The following is a 26,939-nucleotide window of genomic DNA, read 5'->3' as shown; positions in this document are numbered from 1 at the left end:
TTGTGAATAATTACTGGTGCATTCCAGGGAGAGGTGATACGCAGGGAACGCTTTCGTTGGAGACTTTATTAAACATGAGAATATCATGTGACCTCATCTACTGTACATATTAAGAGTCACATGTGTGTAATCGTGGCACAGAGTCACATGCAATGAGGCCAGATATGGGATGTCTAGCAGGTAATAAGGGACATATATCCATTTGTCACACAGATTCAGGGGCCAGACGGTCATACTTAGTCTCATTACGTCCGTCATGACATCCTGAATCTATTGATGTGACTCACGTGTGTCTAGGTACTAGAGAAGGGAAGTTCACCGCTGCCACCATTTGTCACGTACTTCACGCCTGTGAGCACGTGGCCTGCATACGGTACAAGGATTAATACTCCGCTCGCAAGCTGTCTCAATTTTCACCTTCGCAAAGGTCCCTCAAATGGACAATATCTCACCTCAATCTGTCCCAATATACCACCTGTCACGAACAGCACATAAGTGGGTACGGGACTTAGATATGCAACCTGGGTTAATACACTCAGCTACTCTTGCCAACTCTCCTTTCTCCTGCGCAAGGTACTTTCAATGAGTTAATATTAACCCCTTACTCAATTGCAATCATATTTATATACTTCTACCACCCGAGAAATTATGAAAATAAAAATTTATAAAATTAATATCTGCCAGGGTCTCAAGCCCCTGTGTATAATAGAAAAACTATGCACTTAATACACAAAAATCTGTTGTAGCAAAATGTGTCCAAAAATGTAAATACTGTCTCCAGAGTGTGCAAAAGTTAATTAAAAGTCCAAAGCATCACTTATTAAATGTTTTAATATATATAAAAATACAGTGCTTAGATTACAGAAAAGGGATTCCAATAACATACCTATACAGTAAATGCAGGACAGTTTCTTAAAATAACAGATTAAAACATAAAACACAAATCCTTATACTGTACGTTATGTTATCATATGTCAGGCTTTTCTCCCAGAGACGTCACTGGTGCAGAAATGAGACTTCATGTGTTTGGTCCAACACACACCTCTGTTAAAATCTGATTTTCATAATACCTTTCTAAGGTTTATGTACTATTTTTCTCCATATTGAAACAACATGAGCCCACCCCTGTCGTAAATCAGCAGTGAAATTGCCGGTTTTATGACAGATTAAAAGAATAACTTCTACCAAATGACGTTTACGTTTTGCCTGAGTATATAAACACACTCATAACCTCTCTTCTCTAGTACCTAGACACACAGGAGTCACATCAATAGATTCAGGCAGTCATTACGGATGAAACAAGACTAAGTATGACTGCCCGTAAATTTGAGTGACAAATGGATATATGTCCCTTATTACCTGCTAGACCATCCACATCTGGCCTCATTACATGTGACTCTGTGCCACGATTACACACATGTGTGTGTGACTCTTAGTGTGTACAGTAGATGAGGTCACATGATATTCTCATGTTTAATGAAGTCTCCAACGAAAGTGTTCCCTGCGTATCACCTCTCCCTGGAATGCAGCAGTAATTATTCACAAACACTCAGTTTTCTTTGAGGCTGATAGAGTCATCTCTGGTTAGCGTTTATAACCTTTAAACTAACACATATGTCACTTTTAATGTGCAATTCATGATACCCCCCCCCCCCACCCCAATTAAGTCCTCTTTGAGGACCAGCACAAACCCAGGAAAAGTCCTGAACAGTCATAAACCCAATATATTGTATTTTTAAACCCAAACTGCTGCCATATTAACACCTGAAGCACCAGATTGATTAAATTACATAATATCTCATGATATTAGCGTGACAGTGGGTCTCTGGCCATCTCTGGCTGTCTCTGGCTTTCTCAGGGTCTCTCTCTATGAGAGGTTAGACTCCCCCCTAAATAAACTTCCGCTCCTCACAGGTATCGGAGCAAAGCCTTATTTATACATGTATCCTGTTTCTCCCCGTCTCTCTGTGTCCTGTTTCTCCCCGTCTCTCTGTGTCCTGTTTCTCCCCCTCTCTCTGTGCCCTGTTTCTCCCCCTGTCTCTGTGTCCTGTTTCTCCCCCTCTCTTTGTGTCCTGTTTCTCCCTGTCTCTCTGTGTCTTGTTTTTCACTCTCTCTCTGTGTCCTGTTTCTCCCCCTCTCTTTGTGTCCTGTTTCTGCCCGTCTCTCTGTGTCCTGTTTCTCCCCCTCTCTCTGTGTCCTGTTTCTCCCCCTGTCTCTAGGTCCTCTTTCTCCCCCTCTCTCTGTGTCCTATTTCACCCCCTCTCTCTGTGTCCTGTTTCTCCCCGTCTCTCTGTGTCCTGTTTCTCCCCCTCTCTCTGTGTCCTGTTTCTGCCCCTGTCTCTGTGTCCTCTTTCTCCCCCTGTCTCTGTGTCTTGTTTCACCCCATCTCTCTGTGTCCTGTTTCTCCCCCTCTCTCTGTGACCTGTTTCTCCCCCTCTCTCTGTGTCCTGTTTCTCCCCCTCTCTCTGTGTCCTGTTTCTCCCCCTCTCTTTGTGTTCTGTTTCTCCCCCTCTCTCTGTGTCCTTTTTCTCCCTGTCTCTTTGTGTCCTGTTTCTCCCCGTCTCTTTGTGTCCTGTTTCTCCCCGTCTCTCTGTGTCCTGTTTCTCCCCCTCTCTCTGTGTCCTGTTTCTCCAACTCTCTCTGTGTCCTGTTTCTCCCCATCTCTCTGTGTCCTGTTTCTCCCCCTCTCTCTGTGTCCTGTTTCTCCCCCTCTCTCTGTGTCCTGTTTCTCCCCCTCTCTCTGTGTCCTGTTTCTCCCACCCTCTCTGTGTCCTGTTTCTCCCCGTCTCTCTGTGTCCTGTTTCTCCCCCTCTCTCTGTGTCCTGTTTCTCCCCCTCTCTCTGTGTCCTGTTTCTCCCCCTCTCTCTGTGTCCTGTTTCCCCCTGTCTCTTTTTGTCCTGTTTCTCCCCGTCTCTCTTTGTCCTGTTTCTCCCCCTCTCTCTGTGTCCTGTTTCTCCCCCTCTCTCTGTGTCCTGTTTCTCCCCCTCTCTCTGTGTCCTGTTTCTCCCCCTCTCTCTGTGTCCTGTTTCTCCCCCTCTCTCTGTGTCCTGTTTCTCCTCCTCTCTCTGTGTCCTGTTTCTCCCCCTCTCTCTGTGTCCTGTTTCTCCCCCTGTCTCTGTGTCCTGTTTCTCCCCCTCTCTGTGTGTCCTGTTTCTCCCCCTGTCTCTTTGTGTCCTGTTTCTCCCCCTCTCTCTGTGTCCTGTTTCTCCCCCTCTCTCTGTGTCCTGTTTCTCCCCGTCTACCTGTGTCCTGTTTCTCCCCCTCTCTGTGTGTCCTGTTTCTCCCCCTGTCTCTGTGTCCTGTCTCTCCCCCTCTCTCTGTGTCCTGTTTCTGCCCCTGTCTCTTTGTGTCCTGTTTCTCTCCCTCTCTCTGTGTCCTGTTTCTCACCCTCTCTCTGTGTCCTGTTTCTCCCCCTCTCTCTGTGTCCTGTTTCTCCCCCTCTCTCTGTGTCCTGTTTCTCCCCCTCTCTCTGTGTCCTGTTTCTCCCCCTCTCTATGTGTCCTGTTTCTCCCCCTCTCTCTGTGTCCTGTTTCTCCCCCTCTCTCTGTGTCCTGTTTCTCCTCCTCTCTCTGTGACCTGTTTCTCCCCCTCTCTCTGTGTCCTGTTTCTCCCCGTCTCTGTGTCCTGTTTCTCCCCCTCTCTCTGTGTCCTGTTTCTCCCCCTGTCTCTTTGTGTCCTGTTTCTCCCCCTCTCTCTGTGTCCTGTTTCTCCCCCTCTCTCTGTGTCCTGTTTCTCCCCCTCTCTCTGTGTCCTGTTTCTCCCCCTCTCTTTGTGTCCTGTTTCTCCCCCTCTCTCTGTGTCCTGTTTCTCCCCCTCTCTCTGTGTCTTGTTTCTCCCCCTCTTCTGTGTCCTGTTTCTCCCCCTGTCTCTGTGTCTTGTTTCTCCCCATCTCTCTGTGTCCTGTTTCTCCCCCTCTCTCTGTGTCTTGTTTCTCCCCCTCTCTCTGTGTCCTGTTTCTCCCCCTGTCTCTGTGTCCTGTTTCTCCCCCTGTCTCTGTGTCCTGTTTCTCCCCCTCTCTCTGTGTCCTGTTTCTCCCCCTCTCTCTGTGTCCTGTTTCTCCCCCTGTCTCTGTGTCCTGTTTCTCCCCCTCTCTCTCTCTGTCCCCCTCCCCTCTCTCCCTCTCTCTCTCTCTCTGTCCCCCTCTCCTTCTCTCACTCTCTCTGTCTCTTTTACTCTCATTATAATCTCTCCCTGTTCCTGCAGGTTATGGAAATGGAGCCGGAAATTACCCGAGTAACATCCCCCAGCAAGGTAACAATCAGTATGAAATACTCAGTGACCGCAGGGTATCACTGTCACTGATACCCATAGGGAATATACCCTGCTATATACACACAGTGACTGCAGGGTGTCACTGATACCCATAGGGAATATACCCCGCTATATACACACAGTGACCGCAGGGTGTCACTGATACTCATAGGGAATATACCCCGCTATATACACACAGTGACTGCAGGGTGTCACTGATATCCATAGGGAACATACCCTGCTATATACACACAGTGACCGCGGGGTGTCACTGATACCCATAGGGAATATACCCTGTTATATACACACAGTGACCGCAGGGCGTCACTGATACCCATAGGGAATATACCCTGCTATATACACACAGTGACCACGGGGTGTCACGGATACCCATAGGGAATATACCCCGCTATATACACACAGTGACCGCAGGGTGTCACTGATACCCATAGGGAATATACCCCGCTATATACACACAGTGACCGCAGGGTGTCACGGATACCCATAGGGAATATACCCTGCTATATATACACAGTGATCGCAGGGTGTCACTGATACCCATAGGGAATATACCCCGCTATATACACACAGTGACCGCAGGGTGTCACTGATACCCATAGGGAATATACCCTGCTATATACACACAGTGACCGCAGGGTGTCACTGATACCCATAGGGAATATACCCCGCTATATACACATAGTGACCACAGGGTGTCACTGATACCCATAGGGAATATACCCCGCTATATACACACAGTGACCGCGGGGTGTCACTGATACCCATAGGGAATATACCCTGCTATATACACACAGTGACCGCAGGGTGTCACTGATACCCATAGGGAATATACCTCGCTATACAGTATACACACAGTGACCGCAGGGTGTCACTGATACCCATAGGGAATATACCGTGCTATATACACACAGTGACCGCAGGGTGTCACTGATACCCATAGGGAATATACCTCGCTATATACACACAGTGACCGCAGGGCGTCACTGATACTCATAGGGAATATACCCTGCTATATACACACAGTGACCGCAGGGTGTCACTGATACCCACAGGGAATATACCCTGCTATATACACACAGTGACCGCAGGGTGTCACTGATACCCACAGGGAATATACCCTGCTATATTCACACAGTGACCGCAGGGTGTCACTGATACCCATAGGGAATATACCCCTCTATATACACACAGTGACCACAGGGTGTCACTGATACCCATAGGGAATATACCCCGCTATATACACACAGTGACCGCAGGGTGTCACTGATACCCATAGGGAATATACCCCGCTGTATACACACAGTGACCGCAGGGTGTCACTGATACTCATAGGGAATATACCCCGCTATATACACACAGTGACCGCAGGGTGTCACTGATACCCATAGGGAATATACCCCGCTATATACACACAGTGACCGCAGGGCGTCACTGATACTCATAGGGAATATACCCCGCTATATACACACAGTGACCGCAGGGTGTCACTGATACCCACAGGGAATATACCCTGCTATATACACACAGTGACCGCAGGGTGTCACTTATACCCACAGGGAATATACCCTGCTATATACACACAGTGACCGCAGGGTGTCACTGATACCCATAGGGAATATACCCCGCTATATACACACAGTGACCGCAGGGCGTCACTGATACCCATAGGGAATATACCCCGCTATATACACACAGTGACCACAGGGTGTCACTGATACCCATAGGGAATATACCCCGCTATATACACACAGTGACCGCAGGGTGTCACTGATACCCATAGGGAATATACCCTGCTATATATTCATAGTGACCGCAGGATGTCACTGATACCGATAGGGAATATACCCCGCTATATACACACAGTGACCGCAGGGTGTCACTGATACCCATAGGGAATATACCCTACTATATACACACAGTGACCGCAGGGTGTCACTGATACCCATAGGGAATATACCCTGCTATATACACATCAGTGACCGCGGGGTGTCACTGATACCCATAGGGAATATACCCCGCTATATATTCACAGTGACCGCGGGGTGTCACTGATACCCATAGGGAATATACCCCGCTATATACACAGTGACCGCGGGGCGTCACTGATACCCATAGGGAATATACCCCGCTATATATTCACAGTGACCGCAGGGTGTCACTGATACCCATAGGGAATATACCCTGCTATATACACACACTGACTGCAGCTTGTCACTGATACCCATAGGGAATATACAGTACCCTGCTATATACACACAGTGACCGCAGGGTGTCACTGATACCCATAAGGAATATACCCTGCTATATACACACAGTGACCGCAGAGTGTCACTGTCACTCTTGGGGTCACTCTGGGTTTCTCTCTGGGGGTCTCTGTGGCTGTCTCTGGGGGAATCATTAAAATATTATGAGATATAATGTATTTTAATCAATCTGTGGTGCTTCAGGGGTTAATATGGCAGCAGTTTTTGTTTTAAAATACAATATATTGGGTTTATGACAGGTCAAGACCTTTCTTGGGTCTCTGCTGGTCCTCAACGAGGAAAAGTGACATTTGTGTTGTTTAGAAGGTTATAAACGCTAACCAGAGACGAGTCTATCAGCCTCAAAGAAAAGTGAGCGTTTGTGAATAATTACTGGTGCATTCCAGGGAGAGGTTATACGCAGGGAACGCTTTCGTTGGAGACTTTATTAAACATGAGAATATCATGTGACTCATCTACTGTACATATTAATACTCACATGTGTGTAATCGTGGCGCAGAGTCACATGCAATGAGGCCAGATATGGGATGTCTAGCAGGTAATCAGGGACATATATCTATTTGTCACACAGATTTAGGGGCAAGACGGTCATACTTAGTCTCATTACGTCCGTCATGACATCCTGAATCTATTGATGTGACTCACGTGTGTCTAGGTACTAGAGAAGGGAAGTTCACTGCTGCCACCATTTGTCACGTACTTCACGCCTGTGAGCACATAGCCTGCATACGGTACAAGGATTAATACTCCGCTCGCAAGCTGTCTCAATTTTCACCTTCGCAAAGGTCCCTCAAATGGACAATATCTCCCCTCAATCTGTCCCAATATACCACCTGTCACGAACAGCACATAAGTGGGTACGTGACTTAGATATGCAACCTGGGTTAATACATAAACAGCTACTCTTGCCAACTCTCCTTTCTCCTGCGCAAGGTACTTTCAATGAGTTAATATTAACCCCTTACTCAATTGCAATCATATTTATATACCTCCACCACCCGAGAAATTATGAAAATAAAAATGTATAAAATTAATATCTGCCAGGGTCTCAAGCCCCTGTGTATAATAGAAAAAACTATGTACTTAATACACAATAATCTGTTGTAGCAAAATGTGTCCAAAAATGTAAATATTGTCTCCAGAGTGTGCAAAAGTTAATTAAAAGTCCAAAGCATCACTTATTAAATGTTTTAATATATATAAAAATACAGTGCTTAGATTACAGAAAAGGGATACCAATATCAGCCCTATACAGTAAATGCAGGACAGTTTCTTAAAATAACAGATTAAAACATAAAACACAAATCCTTATACGTTATGTTATCATATGTCAGGCTTATCTCCCAGAGACGTCACTGGCACAGAAATGAAACTTCATGTGTTTGGGCCAAAACACACCTCTGTTAAAATCTGATTTTCATAATACCTTTCTAAGGTTTATGTACTATTTTTCTCCATATTGAAACAACATAAGCCCACCCCTGTAGTGTGACTGTCTTGCCCCTAAATCTGAGTGACAAATGGATATACAGTGGAATGTCCCTTATTACCTGCTAGACCTCCCATATCTGGCCTCATTACATGTGACTCTGTGCCACGATTACACACATGTGTGGTCACATGATGAGGACTCATGATATTCTCATGTTTAATGAAGTCTCCAACGAAAGTGTTCCCTGCGTGTCACCTCTCCCTGGAATGCAGCAGTAATTATTCACAAACACTCAGTTTTCTTTGAGGCTGATAGAGTCATCTCTGGTTAGCGTTTATAACCTTCTAACCAACGCATATGTCACTTTTAATGCGCAATTCATGATACCCACCCCCACCCCAATTAAGTCCTCTTTGAGGACCAGCACAGACCCAGGAAAAGTCTTGACCTGTCATAAACCCAATATATTGATTAAATTACATAATATCTGATGATATTATCGTGACAGTGGCTGTCTCTGGCTTTCTCTGGGTCTCTCTATGAGAGGTTAGACTCCCCCCATAATAAACTTTCACCCCTCACAGGTATCGGAGCAAAGCCTTCTAAAGCAGGTACCCCTCCCCCTCCCATCTTATAAATACCCGTGTCCTGTTTCTCCCCCTCTCTCTGTGTCCTGCTTTCTGGGGTTTTCATCCTTTCATTCTATCTGTATCCCCCTCTCTTTTCCCCCCCTCTACCTCTATTTTGGTTCCTACTCTATCTTCCCCCCTTTCTCTCCCCCACTTTCTCTTCCCTTATCGCCCTCCTACCCTCTCTCTCTATCCTCTCCCTCACTCCACCCCCCCTCTCGCCCCCCTCTCTCTATCTCTCTTCTCTCTCCCCCCCTGTAACTGTTCCTGTATCTGCAGGATATGGAGCTGGAAGTTACCCAAATGTTGCAGCCCAAGCAGGTAACAATCTGTAATACTCTCTCTCTCCCTCCCCTGTCTCTGTCTCTCTGTCCCTTTCTTCTTCTCTCCCTCTCTCTGTCTCTCTGTCCCCCTCTCCTTCTATCCCTCTCTCTGTCTCTTTTACTCTCATTATAATCTCTCCCTGTTCCTGCAGGTTATGGAAATGGAGCCGGAAATTACCCGAGTAACATCCCCCAGCAAGGTAACAATCAGTATGAAATACTCAGTGACCGCAGGGTGTCTCTGTCACTGATACCCATAGGGAATATACCCTGCTATATACACACAGTGACTGCAGGGTGTCACTGATACCCATAGGTAATATACCCCGCTATATACACACAGTGACCGCAGGGTGTCACTGATACCATAGGGAATATACCCCGCTATATACACATAGTGACTGCAGGGTGTCACTGATACCCATAGGGAATATACCCCGCTATATACACACAGTGACCGCAGGGTGTCACTGATACCCATAGGGAATATACCCCGCTATATACACATAGTGACTGCAGGGTGTCACTGATACCCATAGGGAATATACCCCGCTATATACACACAGTGACCGCAGGGTGTCACTGATACCCATAGGGAATATACCCCGCTATATACACACAGTGACCGCAGGGTGTCACTGATACCCATAGGGAATATACCCCGCTATATACACACAGTGACCGCAGGGTGTCACTGATACCATAGGGAATATACCCCGCTATATACACACAGTGACCGCAGGGCGTCACTGATACTCATAGGGAATATACCCTGCTATATACACACAGTGACCGCAGGGTGTCACTGATACCTATAGGGAATATACTTTGCTATATACACGCACAGTGACCGCAGGGTGTCACTGATACCCATATGGAATATACCCTGCTATATACACTCAGAGACCGCAGGGTGTCACTGATACCCATAGGGAATATACGCTGCTATATATCCACAGTGACCGCAGGGTATCACAATATACCCCGCTATATACACTCATTGACCACAGGGTGTCACTGATCCCCATAGGGAATATACCCTGCTATATACACACAGTGACCTCAGGGTGTCACTGTCAATCTTGGGGTCATTCTGTCTGTCTCTGGGTGTCTCTCTGGTTTTCTCTGGGGTCTCTGTGGCTGTCTCTGGGGGTATCATGATAATATTATTAGATTTAATGTATTTTAATCAATCTGGTGCTTCAGGGGTTAATATGGCAGCAGTTTCGGTTTAAAAATACAATATATTGGGTTTATGACAGGTCAAGACTTTTCCTGGGTCTGTGCTTGTCCTCAACAAGGAAAAGTGACATATGTGTTGTTTAGAAGGTTATAAACACTAACCAGAGATGAGTCTATCAGCCTGAAAGAAAACTGAGCGTTTGTGAATAATTACTGGTGCATTCCAGGGAGAGGTGACACGCAGGGAACGCTTTCATTGGAGACTTTATTAAACATGAGAATATCATGTCACCTCATCTACTGTACATACTAAGAGTCACATGTGTGTAATCGTGGCACAGAGTAACATGTAATGAGGCCAGATATGGGAGGTCTTGTAGGTAATAAGGGACATATATCCATTTGTCACTCAGCTTTAGGGGCAAGACGGTCATTCTCAGTCTCGTTACGTCCGTCATGACATCCTGAATCTATTGATGTGGCTCACGTGTGTCTAGGTACTAGAGAAGGGAAGTTCACCGCTGCCACCATTTGTCACGTACTTCACACCTTTGAGCATGTGACCTGCATACGGTACAAGGATTTGTACTCCGCTCACAAGCTGTCTCACTTTTCACCTTTGCAAAGGTCCCTCAAATGGATAATATCTCCCCGCAATCTGTCCCAATATACCACCTGTTGCGATCAGCACACAAGTAGGCACGTGACTTACATATGCAACCAGGGTTAATACACATGGCTACTCTTGCCAACTCGCCTTTCTCCAGCGCAAGGTACTTTCAATGAGTTAATATTAACCCCTTTCTCAATTGCAATCATATCTATATGCTTCCACCACCCGAGAAATTATGAAAATAAAAATATGTTAAATAATATCTGCCAGGGTCTCAAGCCCCTGTTTATAATAGAAAAAAACTATGCACTTAATACACAAAAATCTATTGTAGCAAAATGTGTCCGAAAATGTAAATACTTTCTCCAGAGTGTGCAAAAGTTAATTCAGAATCCAAAGCATCACTTATTGTATGTTTTTATATATATATAAAAAAAAAATACAGTGCTTATATTTCAGAAAAGGGATTAAAAGAACATACCTATACAGTAAATGCAGGCCAGTTTCTTAAAATAACAGATTAAAACATAAAACACAAATCCTTATACGTTATGTTATCATATGTCAGGCTTTTCTCCCAGAGACGTCACTGGTGCAGAAATGAGAATTCATGTGTTTGGTCCAAAAAACACCTCTGTTAAAATCTGATTTTCATAATACCTTTCTAAGGTTTATGTACTATTTTTCTCCCTATTGAAACAACATGAGCCCACCCCTGTCATAAATCAGCTGTGAAATTGCCGGTTTTATGACAGATTAAAAGAATAACTTCTACCAAATGACGTTTACGTTTTGCCTGAGTATATAAACACACTCATAACCTCTCTTCTCTAGTACCTAGACACACAGGAGTCACATCAATAGATTCAGGCGGTCATGACGGACGTAACAAGACTTAGTATGACTGCCCTTAAATTTGAGAGACAAATGGATATATGTCCCTTATTACCTGCTAGACCTCCCACATCTGGCCTCATTACATGTGACTCTGTGCCACGATTACACACATGTGACTCTTAGTATGTACAGTAGATGAGGTCACATGATATTCTCAATTTTAATGAAGTCTCCAACGAAAGTGTTCCCTGCGTGTCACCTCTCCCTGGAATGCAGCAGTTATTATTCACAAACTCGCAGTTTTCTTTGAGGCTGATAGAGTCATCTCTGGTTAGCGTTTATAACCTTCTAACCAACACATATGTAATTTTTAATGCTCCATCGTGATACCCTACCCCCACCCCCAATTATGTCCTCTTTGAGGACCAGCACAGACCCAGGAAAAGTCTTGACCTGTCATGAACCTAATATATTGTATTTTTAAACACAAACTGTTACCATATTAACCCCTGAAGCACCATTTTGATAAAATTACATAATATCTCATGATATTAGCGTGACAGTGGGTCTCTGGCCATCTCTGGCTGTCTCTGGCTTTCTCAGGGTCTCTCTCTATGAGAGGTTAGACTCCCCCCTAAATAAACTTCCACCCCTCACAGGTATCGGAGCAAAGCCTTCTAAAGCAGGTACCCCTCCCATCTTATTAATACCCGTGTCCTGTTTCTCCCCCTCTCTCTGTGCCCTGCTCTCTGGGGTTTTCATCCTTTCATTATATTTGTATCCCCCTCTCTTTATCCCCCCTCTCCCTCTATTTTAGTTCCTGCTCTCTATCCCCCCTTTCTCTCCCCCACTTTCTGTTCCCTTCTCGCTTTCTTCCCCCCTCTCTCTATCCTCTCTCTCCACCCCCTCTCTCGCCCCCCTCTCCCCCTCTCTCTATGCCCCCTTCCCTTCTCTCTGGCCTTCTCTCTATCCCTCTCTCCCCCACTTTCTCTCCCTGTCTTGCTCTCCTCTCCCCATCTCTCCACCCCCCCTTTATACCCCCCTCTCTCTATCCCCCCTCCCCCTCTCTCCCCCCTGTAACTGTTCCTGTATCTGCAGGATATGGAGCTGGAAGTTACCCAAATGTTGCAGCCCAAGCAGGTAACAATCTGTAATACTCTCTCTCCCTCTCCTCTCTCTGTCTCTCTGTCCCCCTCTCCTTCTCTCCCTCTCCCCCTCTCTCTGTCCCCCTCTCCTTCTCTCCCTCTCTTTGTCTCTTTTACTCTCATTATAATCTCTCCCTGTTCCTGCAGGTTATGGAAATGGAGCCGGAAATTACCCGAGTAACATCCCCCAGCAAGGCAAGAATCAGTATGAAATACTCAGTGACCGCAGGGTATCACTGTCACTGATACCCATAGGGAATATACCCTGCTACTGTATATACACTCAGTGACCGCAGGGTGTCACTGATACCCATAGGGAATATACCCGCTATATACACACAGTGACCGCAGGGTGTCACTGATACCCATAGGGAATATACCCGCTACATACACACAGTGACCGCAGGGTGTCATAGATACCCATAGGGAATATACCCCGCTATATACACACAGTGACCGCAGGGTGTCACTGATACCCATAGGGAATATACCCGCTATATACACACAGTGACCGCGGGGCGTCACTGATACCCATAGGGAATATACCCCGCTATATACACACAGTGACCGCAGGGTGTCACTGATACCCATAGGGAATATACCCCGCTATATACACACAGTGACCGCAGGGTGTCACTGATACCCATAGGGAATATACCCGCTATATACACACAGTGACCGCAGGATGTCACTGATACCCATAGGGAATATACCCCGCTATATACACACAGTGACCGCAGGGTGTCACTGACACCCATAGGGAATATACCCCGCTATATACACACAGTGACCGCAGGGCGTCACTGATACCCATAGGGAATATACCCTGCTATATACACACAGTGACCGCGGGGTGTCACTGATACCCATAGGGAATATACCCTGCTATATACACACAGTGACCGCGGGGTGTCACTGATACCCATAGGGAATATACCCTGCTATATACACACAGTGACCGCAGGGCGTCACTGATACCCATAGGGAATATACCCCGCTATATACACACAGTGACCGCGGGGTGTCACTGATACCCAAAGGGAATATACCCTGCTATATACACACAGTGACCGCGGGGTGTCACTGATACCCATAGGGAATATACCCTGCTATATACACACAGTAACCGCAGGGTGTCACTGATACCCATAGGGAATATACCCTGTTATATACACACAGTGACCGCAGGGCTTCACTGATACCCATAGGGAATATACCCCGCTATATACACACAGTGACCGCAGGGGGTCACTGATACCCATAGGGAATATACCCTGCTATATACACACAGTGACCGCAGGGTGTCACTGATACCCATAGGGAATTTACCCTGCTATATACACACAGTGACCGCAGGGTGTCACTGATACCCATAGGGAATATACCCTGCTATATATACACAGCGACTGCTGGGTGTCTCTGTCACTGATACCCATAGGTAATATACCCTGCTATATACACACAGTGACAGCAGGGTGTCACTCATACCCATAGGGAATATACCCCGCTATATACACACAGTGACCGCAGGGTGTCACTCATACCCATAGGGAATATACCCCGCTATATACACACAGTGATCGCAGGGTGTCACTGATACCCATAGGGAATATACCTGCGATATACACACAGTGACCGCAGGGTGTCACTGATACCCATAGGGAATATACCCTGCTATATATACACAGTGACCGCAGGGTATCTCTGTTACTCTGTTGGTCTCTCTGGTTGTCTCTGGGGGTCTCTGTGGCTTTCTCTGGGGGTATCATGATAATATCATGAGATACAATGTATTTTAATCAATCTGGTGCTTCAGGGGCTAATATGGCTGCAGTTTCAGTTTAAAAATACAATATATTGGGTTTATGACAGGTCAAGACTTTTCTGGGGTCTGTGCTTGTCTTCAACGAGGAAAAGTGATATATGCGTTGGTTAGAAGGTTATAAACGCTAACCAGAGATGAGTCTATCAGCCTCAAAGAAAACTGAGCGTTTGTGAATAATTACTGGTGCATTCCAGGGAGAGGTGACAAGCAGGGAACGCTTTCGTTGGAGACTTTATTAAACATGAGAATATCATGTGACCTCATCTACTGTACACACTAAGAGTCACACACATGTGTGTAATCGTGGCACAGAGTCACATGTAATGAGGCCAGATGTGGGAGGTCTAGCAGGTAATAAGGGACATATATCCATTTGTCACTCAGATTTAGGGGCAGTCATACTTTGTCTTGTTACGTCCGTCATGACCGCCTGAATCTATTGATGTGACTCCTGTGTGTCTAGGTACTAGAGAAGAGAGGTTATGAGTGTGTTTATATACTCAGGCAAAATGTAAACGTCATTTGGTAGAAATTATTCTTTTTATCTGTCATAAAACCAGCAATTTCGCAGCTGATTTACAACTGGGGTGGGCTTATGTTGTTTCAATAGGGAGAAAAATACATATGTCAATTTTAATGCTCAATCCATGATACCCCCCCCCCCCCCCCCCCCCACCCAATTAAGTCCTCTTTGAGGACCAGCACAGACCCAGGAAAAATCTTGACCTTTCATAAACCCAATATATTATATTTTTAAACCCAAACTGCTGCCATATTAACCCCTGAAGCACCAGATTGATTAAAATACATAATATCTCATGATATTAGCGTGACAGTGGGTCTCTCTGGCTGTCTCTAGCTGTCTCTGGCTTTCTCTGACTGTCTCAGGGTCTCTCTCTATGAGAGGTTAGACTCCCCCCTAAATAAACTTTCACCCCTCACAGGTATCGGAGCAAAGCCTTCTAAAGCAGGTACCCCTCCCATCTTATTTATACCTGCATCCTGTTTCTCCCGCTCTCTCTGTGTCCTGTTTCTCCCCTTCTCTCTGTGCCCTGTTCCTCCCCTTCTCTCTGTGTCCTGCTCTCTGGGGTCTTCATCCTTTCTTTCTATCTGTATTCCCCTCTCTTTCTCCCCCTCTCCCTCTATTTTGGTTCCTACTCTATCTTCCCCCCTTTCTCTCCCCCACTTTCTCTTCCCTTCTCGCTCTCCTCCCCCCTCTCTCTATCCTCCCCCTCTCTCCACACCCCCCTCTCGCCCCCTCTCTCTATGCCCCCTTCCCTCTCTCCCCCCCTGTAACTGTTCCTGTATCTGCAGGATATGGAGCTGGAAGTTACCCAAATGTTGCAGCCCAAGCAGGTAACAATCTGTAATACTCTCTCTCTCCCTCCCCTGTCTCTGTCTCTCTGTCCCCCTCTCCTTCTCTCCCTCTCTCAGTCTCTCTGTCCCTCTCTCTCTCTCTCTCTCTGTCCCCCTCTCCTTCTCTCCCTCTCTCTGTCTCTTTTACTCTCATTATAATCTCTCCCTGTTCCTGCAGGTTATGGAAATGGAGCCGGAAATTACCCGAGTAACATCCCCCAGCAAGGTAACAATCAGTATGAAATACTCAGTGACCGCAGGGTATCACTGTCACTGATACCCATAGGGAATATACCCCGCTATATACACACAGTGACCGCAGGGTGTCACTGATACCCATAGGGAATATACCCCGCTATATATTCACAGTGACCGCAGGGTGTCACTGATACCCATAGGGCATATACCCTGCTATATACACACAGTGACCGCAGGATGTCACTGATACCCATAGGGAATATACCTGCTATATACACACAGTGACCGCAGGGTGTCACTGATACCCATAGGGAATATACCCGCTATATACACACAGTGACCGCAGGATGTCACTGATACCCATAGGGAATATACCCTGCTATATACACACAGTGACCGCAGGGTGTCACTGATACCCATAGGGAATATACCCTGCTATATACACACACAGTGACCGCAGGGTGTCACTGATACCCATAGGGAATATACCCGCTATATACACACAGTGACCGCAGGGCGTCACTGATACCCATAGGGAATATACCCTGCTATATACACACAGTGACCGCAGGGTGTCACTGATACCCATAGGAAATATACCCCGCTATATACACACAGTGACCGCAGGGTGTCACTGATACCCATAGGGAATATACCCCGCTATATACACACAGTGACCGCAGGGTGTCACTGATACCCATAGGGAATATACCCTGCTATATACACACAGTGACCGCAGGGCGTCACTGATACCCATAGGGAATATACCCCGCTATATACACACAGTGACCGCGGGGTGTCACTAATACCCAAAGGGAATATACCCCGCTATATACACACAGTGACCGCAGGATGTCACTCATACCCATAGGGAATATACCCTGCTATATACACACAGTGACCGCAGGGCGTCACTGATACCCATAGGGAATATACCCCGCTATATACACACAGTGACCGCAGGGTGTCACTGATACCCATAGGGAATATACCCCGCTATATACACACAGTGACCGCAGGATGTCACTCATACCCATAGGGAATATACCCCGCTATATACACACAGTGATCGCAGGGTGTCACTGATACCCATAGGGAATATACCTGCGATATACACACAGTGACCGCAGGGTGTCACTGATACCCATAGGGAATATACCCTGCTATATATACACAGTGACCGCAGGGTATCACTGTTACTCTGTTGGTCTCTCTGGTTGTCTCTGGGGGTCTCTGTGGCTTTCTCTGGGGGTATCATGATAATATCATGAGATACAATGTATTTTAATCAATCTGGTGCTTCAGGGGCTAATATGGCTGCAGTTTCAGTTTAAAAATACAATATATTGGGTTTATGACAGGTCAAGACTTTTCTGGGGTCTGTGCTTGTCTTCAACGAGGAAAAGTGATATATGCGTTGGTTAGAAGGTTATAAACGCTAACCAGAGATGAGTCTATCAGCCTCAAAGAAAACTGAGCGTTTGTGAATAATTACTGGTGCATTCCAGGGAGAGGTGACAAGCAGGGAACGCTTTCGTTGGAGACTTTATTAAACATGAGAATATCATGTGACCTCATCTACTGTACACACTAAGAGTCACACACATGTGTGTAATCGTGGCACAGAGTCACATGTAATGAGGCCAGATGTGGGAGGTCTAGCAGGTAATAAGGGACATATATCCATTTGTCACTCAGATTTAGGGGCAGTCATACTTTGTCTTGTTACGTCCGTCATGACCGCCTGAATCTATTGATGTGACTCCTGTGTGTCTAGGTACTAGAGAAGAGAGGTTATGAGTGTGTTTATATACTCAGGCAAAATGTAAACATCATTTGGTAGAAATTATTCTTTTTATCTGTCATAAAACCAGCAATTTCGCAGCTGATTTACAACTGGGGTGGGCTTATGTTGTTTCAATAGGGAGAAAAATACATATGTCAATTTTAATGCTCAATCCATGATACCCCCCCCCCCCCCGACCCAATTAAGTCCTCTTTGAGGACCAGCACAGACCCAGGAAAAGTCTTGACCTTTCATAAACCCAATATATTGTATTTTTAAACCCAAACTGCTGCCATATTAACCCCTGAAGCACCAGATTGATTAAAATACATAATATCTCATGATATTAGCGTGACAGTGGGTCTCTCTGGCTGTCTCTAGCTGTCTCTGGCTTTCTCTGACTGTCTCAGTGTCTCTCTCTATGAGAGGTTAGACTCCCCCCTAAATAAACTTTCACCCCTCACAGGTATCGGAGCAAAGCCTTCTAAAGCAGGTACCCGTCCCATCTTATTTATACCTGCATCCTGTTTCTCCCGCTCTCTCTGTGTCCTGTTTCTCCCCGTCTCTCTGTGCCCTGTTTCTCCCCTTCTCTCTGTGTCCTGTTTCTCCCCATCTCTCTGTGTCCTGCTCTCTGGGGTTTTCATCCTTTCTTTCTATCTGTATTCCCCTCTCTTTCTCCCCCTCTCCCTCTATTTTGGTTCCTACTCTATCTTCCCCCCTTTCTCTCCCCCACTTTCTCTTCCCTTCTCGCTCTCCTCCCCCCTCTCTCTATCCTCCCCCTCTCTCCACACACCCCTCTCGCCCCCTCTCTCTATGCCCCCTTCCCTCTCTCCCCCCCTGTAACTGTTCCTGTATCTGCAGGATATGGAGCTGGAAGTTACCCAAATGTTGCAGCCCAAGCAGGTAACAATCTGTAATACTCTCTCTCTCCCTCCCCTGTCTCTGTCTCTCTGTCCCCCTCTCCTTCTCTCCCTCTCTCAGTCTCTCTGTCCCTCTCTCTCTCTCTCTCTCTCTCTGTCCCCCTCTCCTTCTCTCCCTCTCTCTGTCTCTTTTACTCTCATTATAATCTCTCTCTGTTCCTGCAGTTTATGGAAATGGAGCCGGAAATTACCCGAGTAACATACCCCAGCAAGGCAAGAATCAGTATGAAATACTCAGTGACCGCAGGGTATCACTGTCACTGATACCCATAGGGAATATACCCCGCTATATACACACAGTGACCGCAGGGTGTCACTGATACCCATAGGGAATATACCCTGCTATATACACACAGTGACCGCAGGGTGTCACTGATACCCATAGGGAATATACCCCGCTATATACACACAGTGACCGCGGGGTGTCACTGATACCCATAGGGAATATACCCCGCTATATACACACAGTGACCGCAGGGTGTCACTGATACCCATAGGGAATATACCCTGCTATATACACGCAGTGACCGCGGGGTGTCACTGATACCCATAGGGAATATACCCTGCTATATACACACAGTGACTGCAGGGTGTCACTCATACCCATAGGGAATATACCTCGCTATATACACACAGTGACCGCAGGGTGTCACTGATACCCATAGGGAATATACCCTGCTATATACACACAGTGACCGGTGGGTGTGACTGATACCCATAGGGAATATATCCTGCTATATACACACAGTGACCGCAGTGTGTCACTGATACCCATAGGGAATATACCCCTCTATATACGCACAATGACCATGGGGTGTCACTGATACCCATAGGGAATATACCCTGCTATATATACACAGTGACCGCAGGGTATCACTGTCACTCTGTGGGTCTCTCTGGTTGTCTCTGGGGGTCTCTATGGCTGTCTCTTGGGGTATCATGATAATATCATGAGATATAATGTATTTTAATCAATCTGGTGCTTCAGGGGTTAATATGGCTGCAGTTTCGGTTTAAAAATACAATATATTGGGTTTATGACAGTTCAAGACTTTTCCTGGGTCTGTGCTTGTCCTCAACGAGGAAAAGTGAGATATGCGTTGGTTAGAAGGTTATAAACTCTAACCAGAGATGAGTCTATCAGCCTCAAAGAAAACTGAGCGTTTGTGAATAATTACTGGTGCATTCCAGGGAGAGGTGATACGCAGGGAACGCTTTCGTTGGAGACTTTATTAAACATGAGAATATCATGTGACCTCATCTACTGTACATACTAAGAGTCACATGTGTGTAATCGTGGCACAGAGTCGCATGTAATGACGCCAGATATGGGATGTCTAGCAGGTAATTAGGGACATATATCCATTTGTCACTCAGATTTAGGGGCAAGACAGTCATACTTAGTCTCGATACGTCCGTCATGACATCCTGAATCTTTTGATGTGACTCCTGAATGTCTAGGTACTAGAGAAGGGAGGTTATGAGTGTGTTTATATACTCAGGCAAAATGTAAACGTCATTTGGTAGAAGTTTTCTTTTAATCTGTCATAAAACCGGCAATTTCGCAGCTGATTTACAACTGGAGTGGGCTCATGTTGTTTCAATAGGGTGAAAAATACATATGTCACTTTTAATGATCAATCCATGATACCCCCCCCCCCCCCCCCCCCCACACCCAATTAAGTCCTCTTTGTGGACCAACACAGACCCAGGAAAAGTCTTGACCTGTCATAAACCCAATATATTGTATTTTTAAACCCAAACTGTTGCCATATTAACCCCTGAAGCAACAAATTGATTAAATTACATAATATCTCATGATATTAGCATGACAGTGGGTCTCTGGCCATCTCTGGCTGTCTCTGGATTTCTCAGGTTTCTCTCTCTATTAGAGGTTAGACTCCCCCCTAAATAAAATTCCACCCCTCACAGGTATCGGAGCAAAGCCTTCTAAAGCAGGTACCCCTCCCATCTTATTAATACCCGTATCCTGTTTCTCCCGCTCTCTCTGTGCCCTTCTTCTCCCCGTCTCTCTGTGTCCTGTTTCTCCCCGTCTCTCTGTGTCCTGTTTCTCCCCCTCTCTCTGTGTCCTGTTTCTCCCCCTCTCTCTGTGTCCTGTTTCTCCCCCTCTCTCTGTGTCCTGTTTCTCCCCCTCTCTCTGTGTCCTGTTTCTCCCCCTCTCTCTGTGCCCTGTTTCTCCCCCTCTCTCTGTGCCCTGCTCTCTGGGGTTTTCATCCTTTCTTTCTATCTGTATCCCCCTATCTTTCTCCCCCTCTCCCTCTATGGTTCCTACTCTCTATTTTCCCCCCCTTTCTCTCTCCCCCACTTTCTCTTCCCTTCTCACTCTCCTCCCCCCTCTCTCTATCCTCCCCCTCTCTCCACCCCCCCCCCTCTCTCTATGCCCCCTTCCCTCTCTCCCCCCCTGTAACTGTTCCTGTATCTGCAGGATATGGAGCTGGAAGTTACCCAAATGTTGCAGACCAAGCAGGTAACAATCTGTAATACTCTCTCTCTCCCTCCCCTCTCTCTCTGCCTCTCTGTCCCCCTCTACTTCTCTCCATCTCTCTGTCCCCCTCTCCTTCTATCCCTCTCTCTGTCTCTCTGTCCCCCTCTCCTTCTATCCTTCTCTCTGTCTCTCTATCCCCCTCTCCTTCTCTCCCTCTCTCTCTCTCTCTCTCTCTCTTTCTCTCTCTCTCTCCCCCTCTCATTCTCTCCCTCTCTCCCTCTCTCTGTCTCTCTGTCCCCCTCTCATTCTCTCCCTCTCTCTCTCTCTCTCTCTCTCTCTCTCTCTCTCTCTCTCTCTCTCTCTCTCTCTCTCTCTCCTCCCCTCTCTCTGTCTCCCTGTCCCCCTCTCATTCTCTCCCCCTCTCTGTCTCTCTGTCCCCCTCTCCTTCTCTCCCTCTCTCTGTCTCTCTCTCTCCCTCCCCTCTCTCTGTCTCCCTGTCCCCCTCTCCTTCTCTCCCTCTCTCTGTCTCTCTCTCTCTCCCTCCTCTCTCTCTGTCTCCCTGTCCCCCTCTCCTTCTCTCCCTCTCTCTGTCTCTCTATCCCCCTCTCCTTCTCTCCCTCTCTCTGTCTCTCTGTCCCCTCTCTCTCTCTCTCTGTCTACCTCTCCTTCTCTCCCTCTCTCTGTCTCTTTTACTCTCATAATAATCTCTCCCTGTTCCTGCAGGTTATGGAAATGGAGCCGGAAATTACCAGAGTAACATACCCCAGCAAGGTAACAATCAGTATGAAATACTCAGTGACCGCAGGGTGTCTCTGTCACTGATACCCATAGGTAATATACCCTGCTATATACACACAGGGACCGCAGGGTGTCACTGATACCCATAGGGAATATACCCTGCTATATACACACAGTGACCGCAGGGTGTCACTGATACCCATAGGGAATATACCCCACTATATACACACAGTGACCGCCGGGTGTCACTGATACCCATAGGGAATATACCCTGCTATATACACACAGTGACCGCAGGGTGTCACTGATACCCATAGGGAATATACCCTGCTATATACACACAGTGATTGCAGGCTGTCACTGATACCCATAGGGAATATACCCTGCTATATACATACAGTGACCACGGGGTATCGCTGTCAGTCTGGGGGTCACTCTGGCTGTCTTTGCGGGTCTCTCTGGTTGTCTCTGGGGGTCTCATGATAATATCATGAGATATAATGCATTTGAATCAATCTAGTTCCTCAGGGGTTAATATGGCAACAGTTTGTGTTTAAAATACAATATTTTGGGTTTATGACAGGTCAAGACTTTTCCTGGGTCTGTGCTGGTCCTCAAAGAGGAAAAGTGACATATTTGTTGGTTAGAAGGTTATAAACGTTAACCAGAGATGAGTCTATCAGCCTCAAAGAAAACTGAGCGTTTGTAAATAATTACTGGTGCATCCCAGGGAGAGGTGACACGCAAGGAACGCTTTCGTTGGAGACTTTATTAAACATGAGAATATCATGTGACCTCATCTACTGTACATACTAAGAGTCACATGTGTGTAAGTCACATGTAATGAGGCCAGATATGGGAGGTCTTGTAGGTTATAAGGGACATATATCCATTTGTCACTAATTTTAGGGGCAAGACGATCATACTTAGTCTCGTTATGTCCGTCATGACTTCCTGAATCTATTGATGTGACTCACGTGTGTCTAGGTACTAGAGAAGGGAAGTTAACCGCTGCCACCATTTGTCACATACTTCACACCTTTGAGCACCTGACCTGCATATGGTACAAGGATTAATATTCCGCTCGCAAGCTGTCTCACTTTTCACCTTCGCAAAGGTCCCTCAAATGGACAATATCTCCCCTCAATCTGTCCCAATATTTCACCTGTCATGAACAGTGCGCAAGTGAGCATGTGACTTCGATATGCAACCAGGGTTAATACACACGGGTACTCTAGCCAACCCACCATTCTCCTGCGCAATGTATTTTCAATGAGTTAATATTAACCCCTTACTTAATTGCAATCATATCTATACGCTTCCACCACCCGAGAAATGCACTAAATACATAAAAATCTGTGTTCGAAAATGTTAATACTTTTTCCAGAGTGTGCAAAATTTAATTCAGTTTCCAAAGCATCAGTAAATGTTAATGCTAAATTAAATGTTTTGATATATATAAAAATACAGTGCTTAGATTACAGAAAAGGGATTACAAGAACATACCTATACAGTAAATGCAGGAAAGATTCTTAAAATAACAGAATAAAACAGAAATCCTTATATGTTATGTTATCATATGTCAGGCTTTTCTCCCAGAGACGTCACTGGTGCAGAAATGAGACTTCATGTGTTTGGTCCAAAATACACGGGTGTGTAGTTTTTTTGGTGCTTCACCATAGATAGCTCATTAATTTAATGATAATAACATATATCATATTGGATCCAAGTTCAAGGACATGTAGAATAATCCATAAAATCCATAACATCCCAGGGTGAGAAACCAGAGGCCTGGTGGTGCCCACGCGGGTACCCCAAAATAGGTCTCCTAATAATGGTATGTAACACCCTGGGGAAATACTTCAAACAGTCCAGCACTGGAGGGTAATGAAATAATGGGCCTAGGCCCTTTACCTTCCTTGGTGGTGTCCTTGATGAGTGGTTCCGGTCCAGCGTGCAGTCCTCTCAAAATGGATACAAGCAGCAAGGGTGTAGAGGAGCACAGCAGCGTTTCTTGGCAGCATACCAACCAGTGGATCGCCAAAATGAGGGTAACTCCAAACTGGGAATAGTATTAAAAAGATACTTTAATGGTCAGAACTTAAACAACAATGGTAGGGACGCACCTACGCGTTTCGTCCGTAAAGGACGAAACGCGTAGGTGCGTCCCTACCATTGTTGTTTAAGTTCTGACCATTAAAGTATCTTTTTAATACTATTCCCTGTTTGGAGTTACCCTCATTTTGGCGATCCACTAGTTGGTATGCTGCCAAGAAACGCTGCTGTGCTCCTCTACACCCTTGCTGCTTGGTCCAAAATACACCTCTGTTAAAATCTGATTTTCATAATACCTTTCTAAGGTTTATGTACTATTTTTCTCCATATTGAAACAACATGAGCCCACCCCTGTCGTAAATCAGCTGTGAAATTGCCGGTTTTATGACAGATTAAAAGAATAACTTTTACCAAATGACGTTTACGTTTTGCCTGAGTATATAAACACACTCATAACCTCTCTTCTCTAGTACCTAGACACACAGGAGTCACATCAATAGATTCAGGCGGTCATGACGGACGTAATGACACAAGTATGACTGTCTTGCCCCTAAATCTGAGTGACAAATGGATATATGTCCCTAATTACATGCTAGACCTCCCATATCTGGCTTCATTACATGTGACTGTACCACGATTACACACATGACTCTTAGTATGTTCATTAGATTAGGTAACATGATATTTTCAAGTTTAATGAAGTCTCCAATGAAAGCGTTCCCTGCGTTGCGTGTCACCTCTCCCTGGAATGCACCAGTAATTATTTACACACGTTTAGTTTTCTTTGAGGCTGATAGAGTCATCTCTGGTTAGTGTTTATAACCTTCTAACCAACACATATGTCACTTTTAATGCTCAATCCATGATACCCCCCCCCCCCCACCCAATTAAGTCCTCTTTGAGGACCAGCACAGACCCAGGAAAAGTATTGACCTGTCATGAACCTAATATATTGTATTTTTAAACACAAACTGCTGCCATATTAACCCCCTGAAGTACCAGATTGATTAAAATACATAATATCTCATAATATTATCGTGACAGTGGGTCTCTGGCCATCTCTGGCTGTCTCTGGCTTTCTCAGGGTCTCTCTCTATGAGAGGTTAGACTCCCCCCTAAATAAACTTCCACCCCTCACAGGTATCGGAGCAAAGCCTTCTAAAGCAGGTACCCCTCCCATCTTATTAATACCCGTGTCCTGTTTCTCCTCCCATCTTATTAATACCCGTGTCCTGTTTCTCCCACTCTCTCTGTGCCCTGCTCTCTGGGGTTTTCATCCTTTCTTCCCCCCCCCCGCCTCTCTCTATATTTTACTTCCTACTCTCTTTCTTCCCCCCTCTCTCTCCCCCACTTTCTCTCCCTTTCTTGCTCTCCTCTCCCCCTCCCTCCACCCCCCCCCCTTTATACCCTCCTTTCTCCACTCCCCTCCCCCTCTCTCCCCCCCAGTAACTGTTCCTGTATCTGCAGGATATGGAGCTGGAAGTTACCCAAATGTTGCAGCCCAAGCAGGTAACAATCTGTAATTCTCTCTCTCTCTCTCTCTCTCTCTCTCTCTCTCTCTCTCTCTCTCTCTCTCTCTCTCTCTCTCTTCTCTCTCTTCTCTCTCTTCTCTCTCTTCTCTCTCTTCTCTCTCTCTCATCTCTCTCATCTCTCTCATCTCTCCCTGTTCCTGCAGGTTATGGAAATGGAGCCGGAAATTACCCGAGTAACATCCCCCAGCAAGGTAACAATCAGTATGAAATCAGGGTTAATACACATGGCTACTCTAGCCAACTCAGCTTTCTCCTGCGCAAGGTACTTTCAATGAGTTCATATTAACCCCTTACTGAATTGCAATCATATCTGTACGCTTCCACCACCCGAGGAATTATGAAAATAATAATATGTAAAATGATATATCTGCCAGGGTCTCAAGCCCCTGTTTATAATAGAAAAAAGTATGCACTTAATACACAAAAATCTGTTGTAGCAAAATGTGCCCGAAAATGTAAATACTTTCTCCAAAGTGTGCAAAAGTTAATTCCGAGCCCAAAGCATCACTTAATAAATGTTTTAATATATATAAAAATACAGTGCTTAGATTACAGAAAAGGGATACCAATAACAGCCTATACAGTAAATGCAGGACAGTTTCTTAAAATAACAGATTAAAACATAAAACACAAATCCTTATACGTTATGTTATCATATGTCAGGCTTTTCTCCCAGCGACGTCACTGGTGCAGAAATGAGACTTCATGTGTTTGGTCCAAAACACACCTCTGTTAAAATCTTATTTTCATAATACCTTTCTAAGGTTTATTTACTATTTTTCTCCCTATTGAAACAACATGATCCCACCCCTGTCGTAAATCAGCAGTGAAATTGCCGGTTTTATGACAGATTAAAAGAATAACTTCTACCAAATGACGTTTACGTTTTGCCTGAGTATATAAACACACTCTTAACGTCTCTTCTCTAGTACCTAGACACACAGGAGTCACATCAATAGATTCAGGTGGTCATGACGGATGTAACAAGACTAAGTATGACTGCCCCTAAATTTGAGTGACAAATGGATATATGTCCCTTATTACCTGCTAGACCTCCCACATCTGGCGTCATTACATGTGACTCTGTGCCACGATTACACACGTGTGTGACTATTAGTGTGTACAGTAGATGAGGTCACATGATATTCATGTTTAATGAAGTCTCCAACGAAAGCGTTCCCTGCGTATCACCTCTCCCGGAATGCAGCAGTAATTATTCACAAATACAGAGAGGTTAGACCCCCCCCTAAATAAACATCCACCCTCACAGGTATTGGAGCAAAGCCTTCCAAAGCAGATATCCCTCCCCCATCTTATTAATACCCATGTCCTGTTTCTCCCCCCCTCTGTGTCCTGTTTACCCCCCCCCCCTGTGTCCTGTTTACC

The 26,939-nt window shown here is 45.7% G+C and overlaps 1 protein-coding gene across 1 annotated transcript in view; it reads left to right on the top strand.

Annotated features, from left to right (window-relative positions):
* GREP1 (glycine rich extracellular protein 1) overlaps window positions 1-26,939 on the top strand; it is a gene marked incomplete at its 3' end in the record, with an annotated part of 130,040 nt that overhangs the window by 85,888 nt on the left and 17,213 nt on the right. Inside the window, exons 16-27 of the mRNA XM_075565144.1 lie at window positions 4,204-4,251; window positions 9,073-9,120; window positions 12,845-12,902; window positions 15,411-15,493; window positions 15,837-15,878; window positions 16,057-16,104; window positions 18,329-18,355; window positions 18,724-18,765; window positions 21,952-21,999; window positions 25,162-25,188; window positions 25,489-25,530; window positions 25,697-25,744. Coding sequence (XP_075421259.1) covers window positions 4,204-4,251; window positions 9,073-9,120; window positions 12,845-12,902; window positions 15,411-15,493; window positions 15,837-15,878; window positions 16,057-16,104; window positions 18,329-18,355; window positions 18,724-18,765; window positions 21,952-21,999; window positions 25,162-25,188; window positions 25,489-25,530; window positions 25,697-25,744 — 561 coding nt within the window. The remainder of the gene's footprint in view (window positions 1-4,203; window positions 4,252-9,072; window positions 9,121-12,844; window positions 12,903-15,410; window positions 15,494-15,836; window positions 15,879-16,056; window positions 16,105-18,328; window positions 18,356-18,723; window positions 18,766-21,951; window positions 22,000-25,161; window positions 25,189-25,488; window positions 25,531-25,696; window positions 25,745-26,939) is intronic.

This window comes from Ascaphus truei, chromosome 11 (assembly GCF_040206685.1).
Source record: "Ascaphus truei isolate aAscTru1 chromosome 11, aAscTru1.hap1, whole genome shotgun sequence".
NCBI classification, from domain to species: domain Eukaryota; kingdom Metazoa; phylum Chordata; class Amphibia; order Anura; family Ascaphidae; genus Ascaphus; species Ascaphus truei.
Note: the sequence above shows the minus strand (reverse complement) of the source record. Positions and strands in the feature narration are given on the sequence as shown.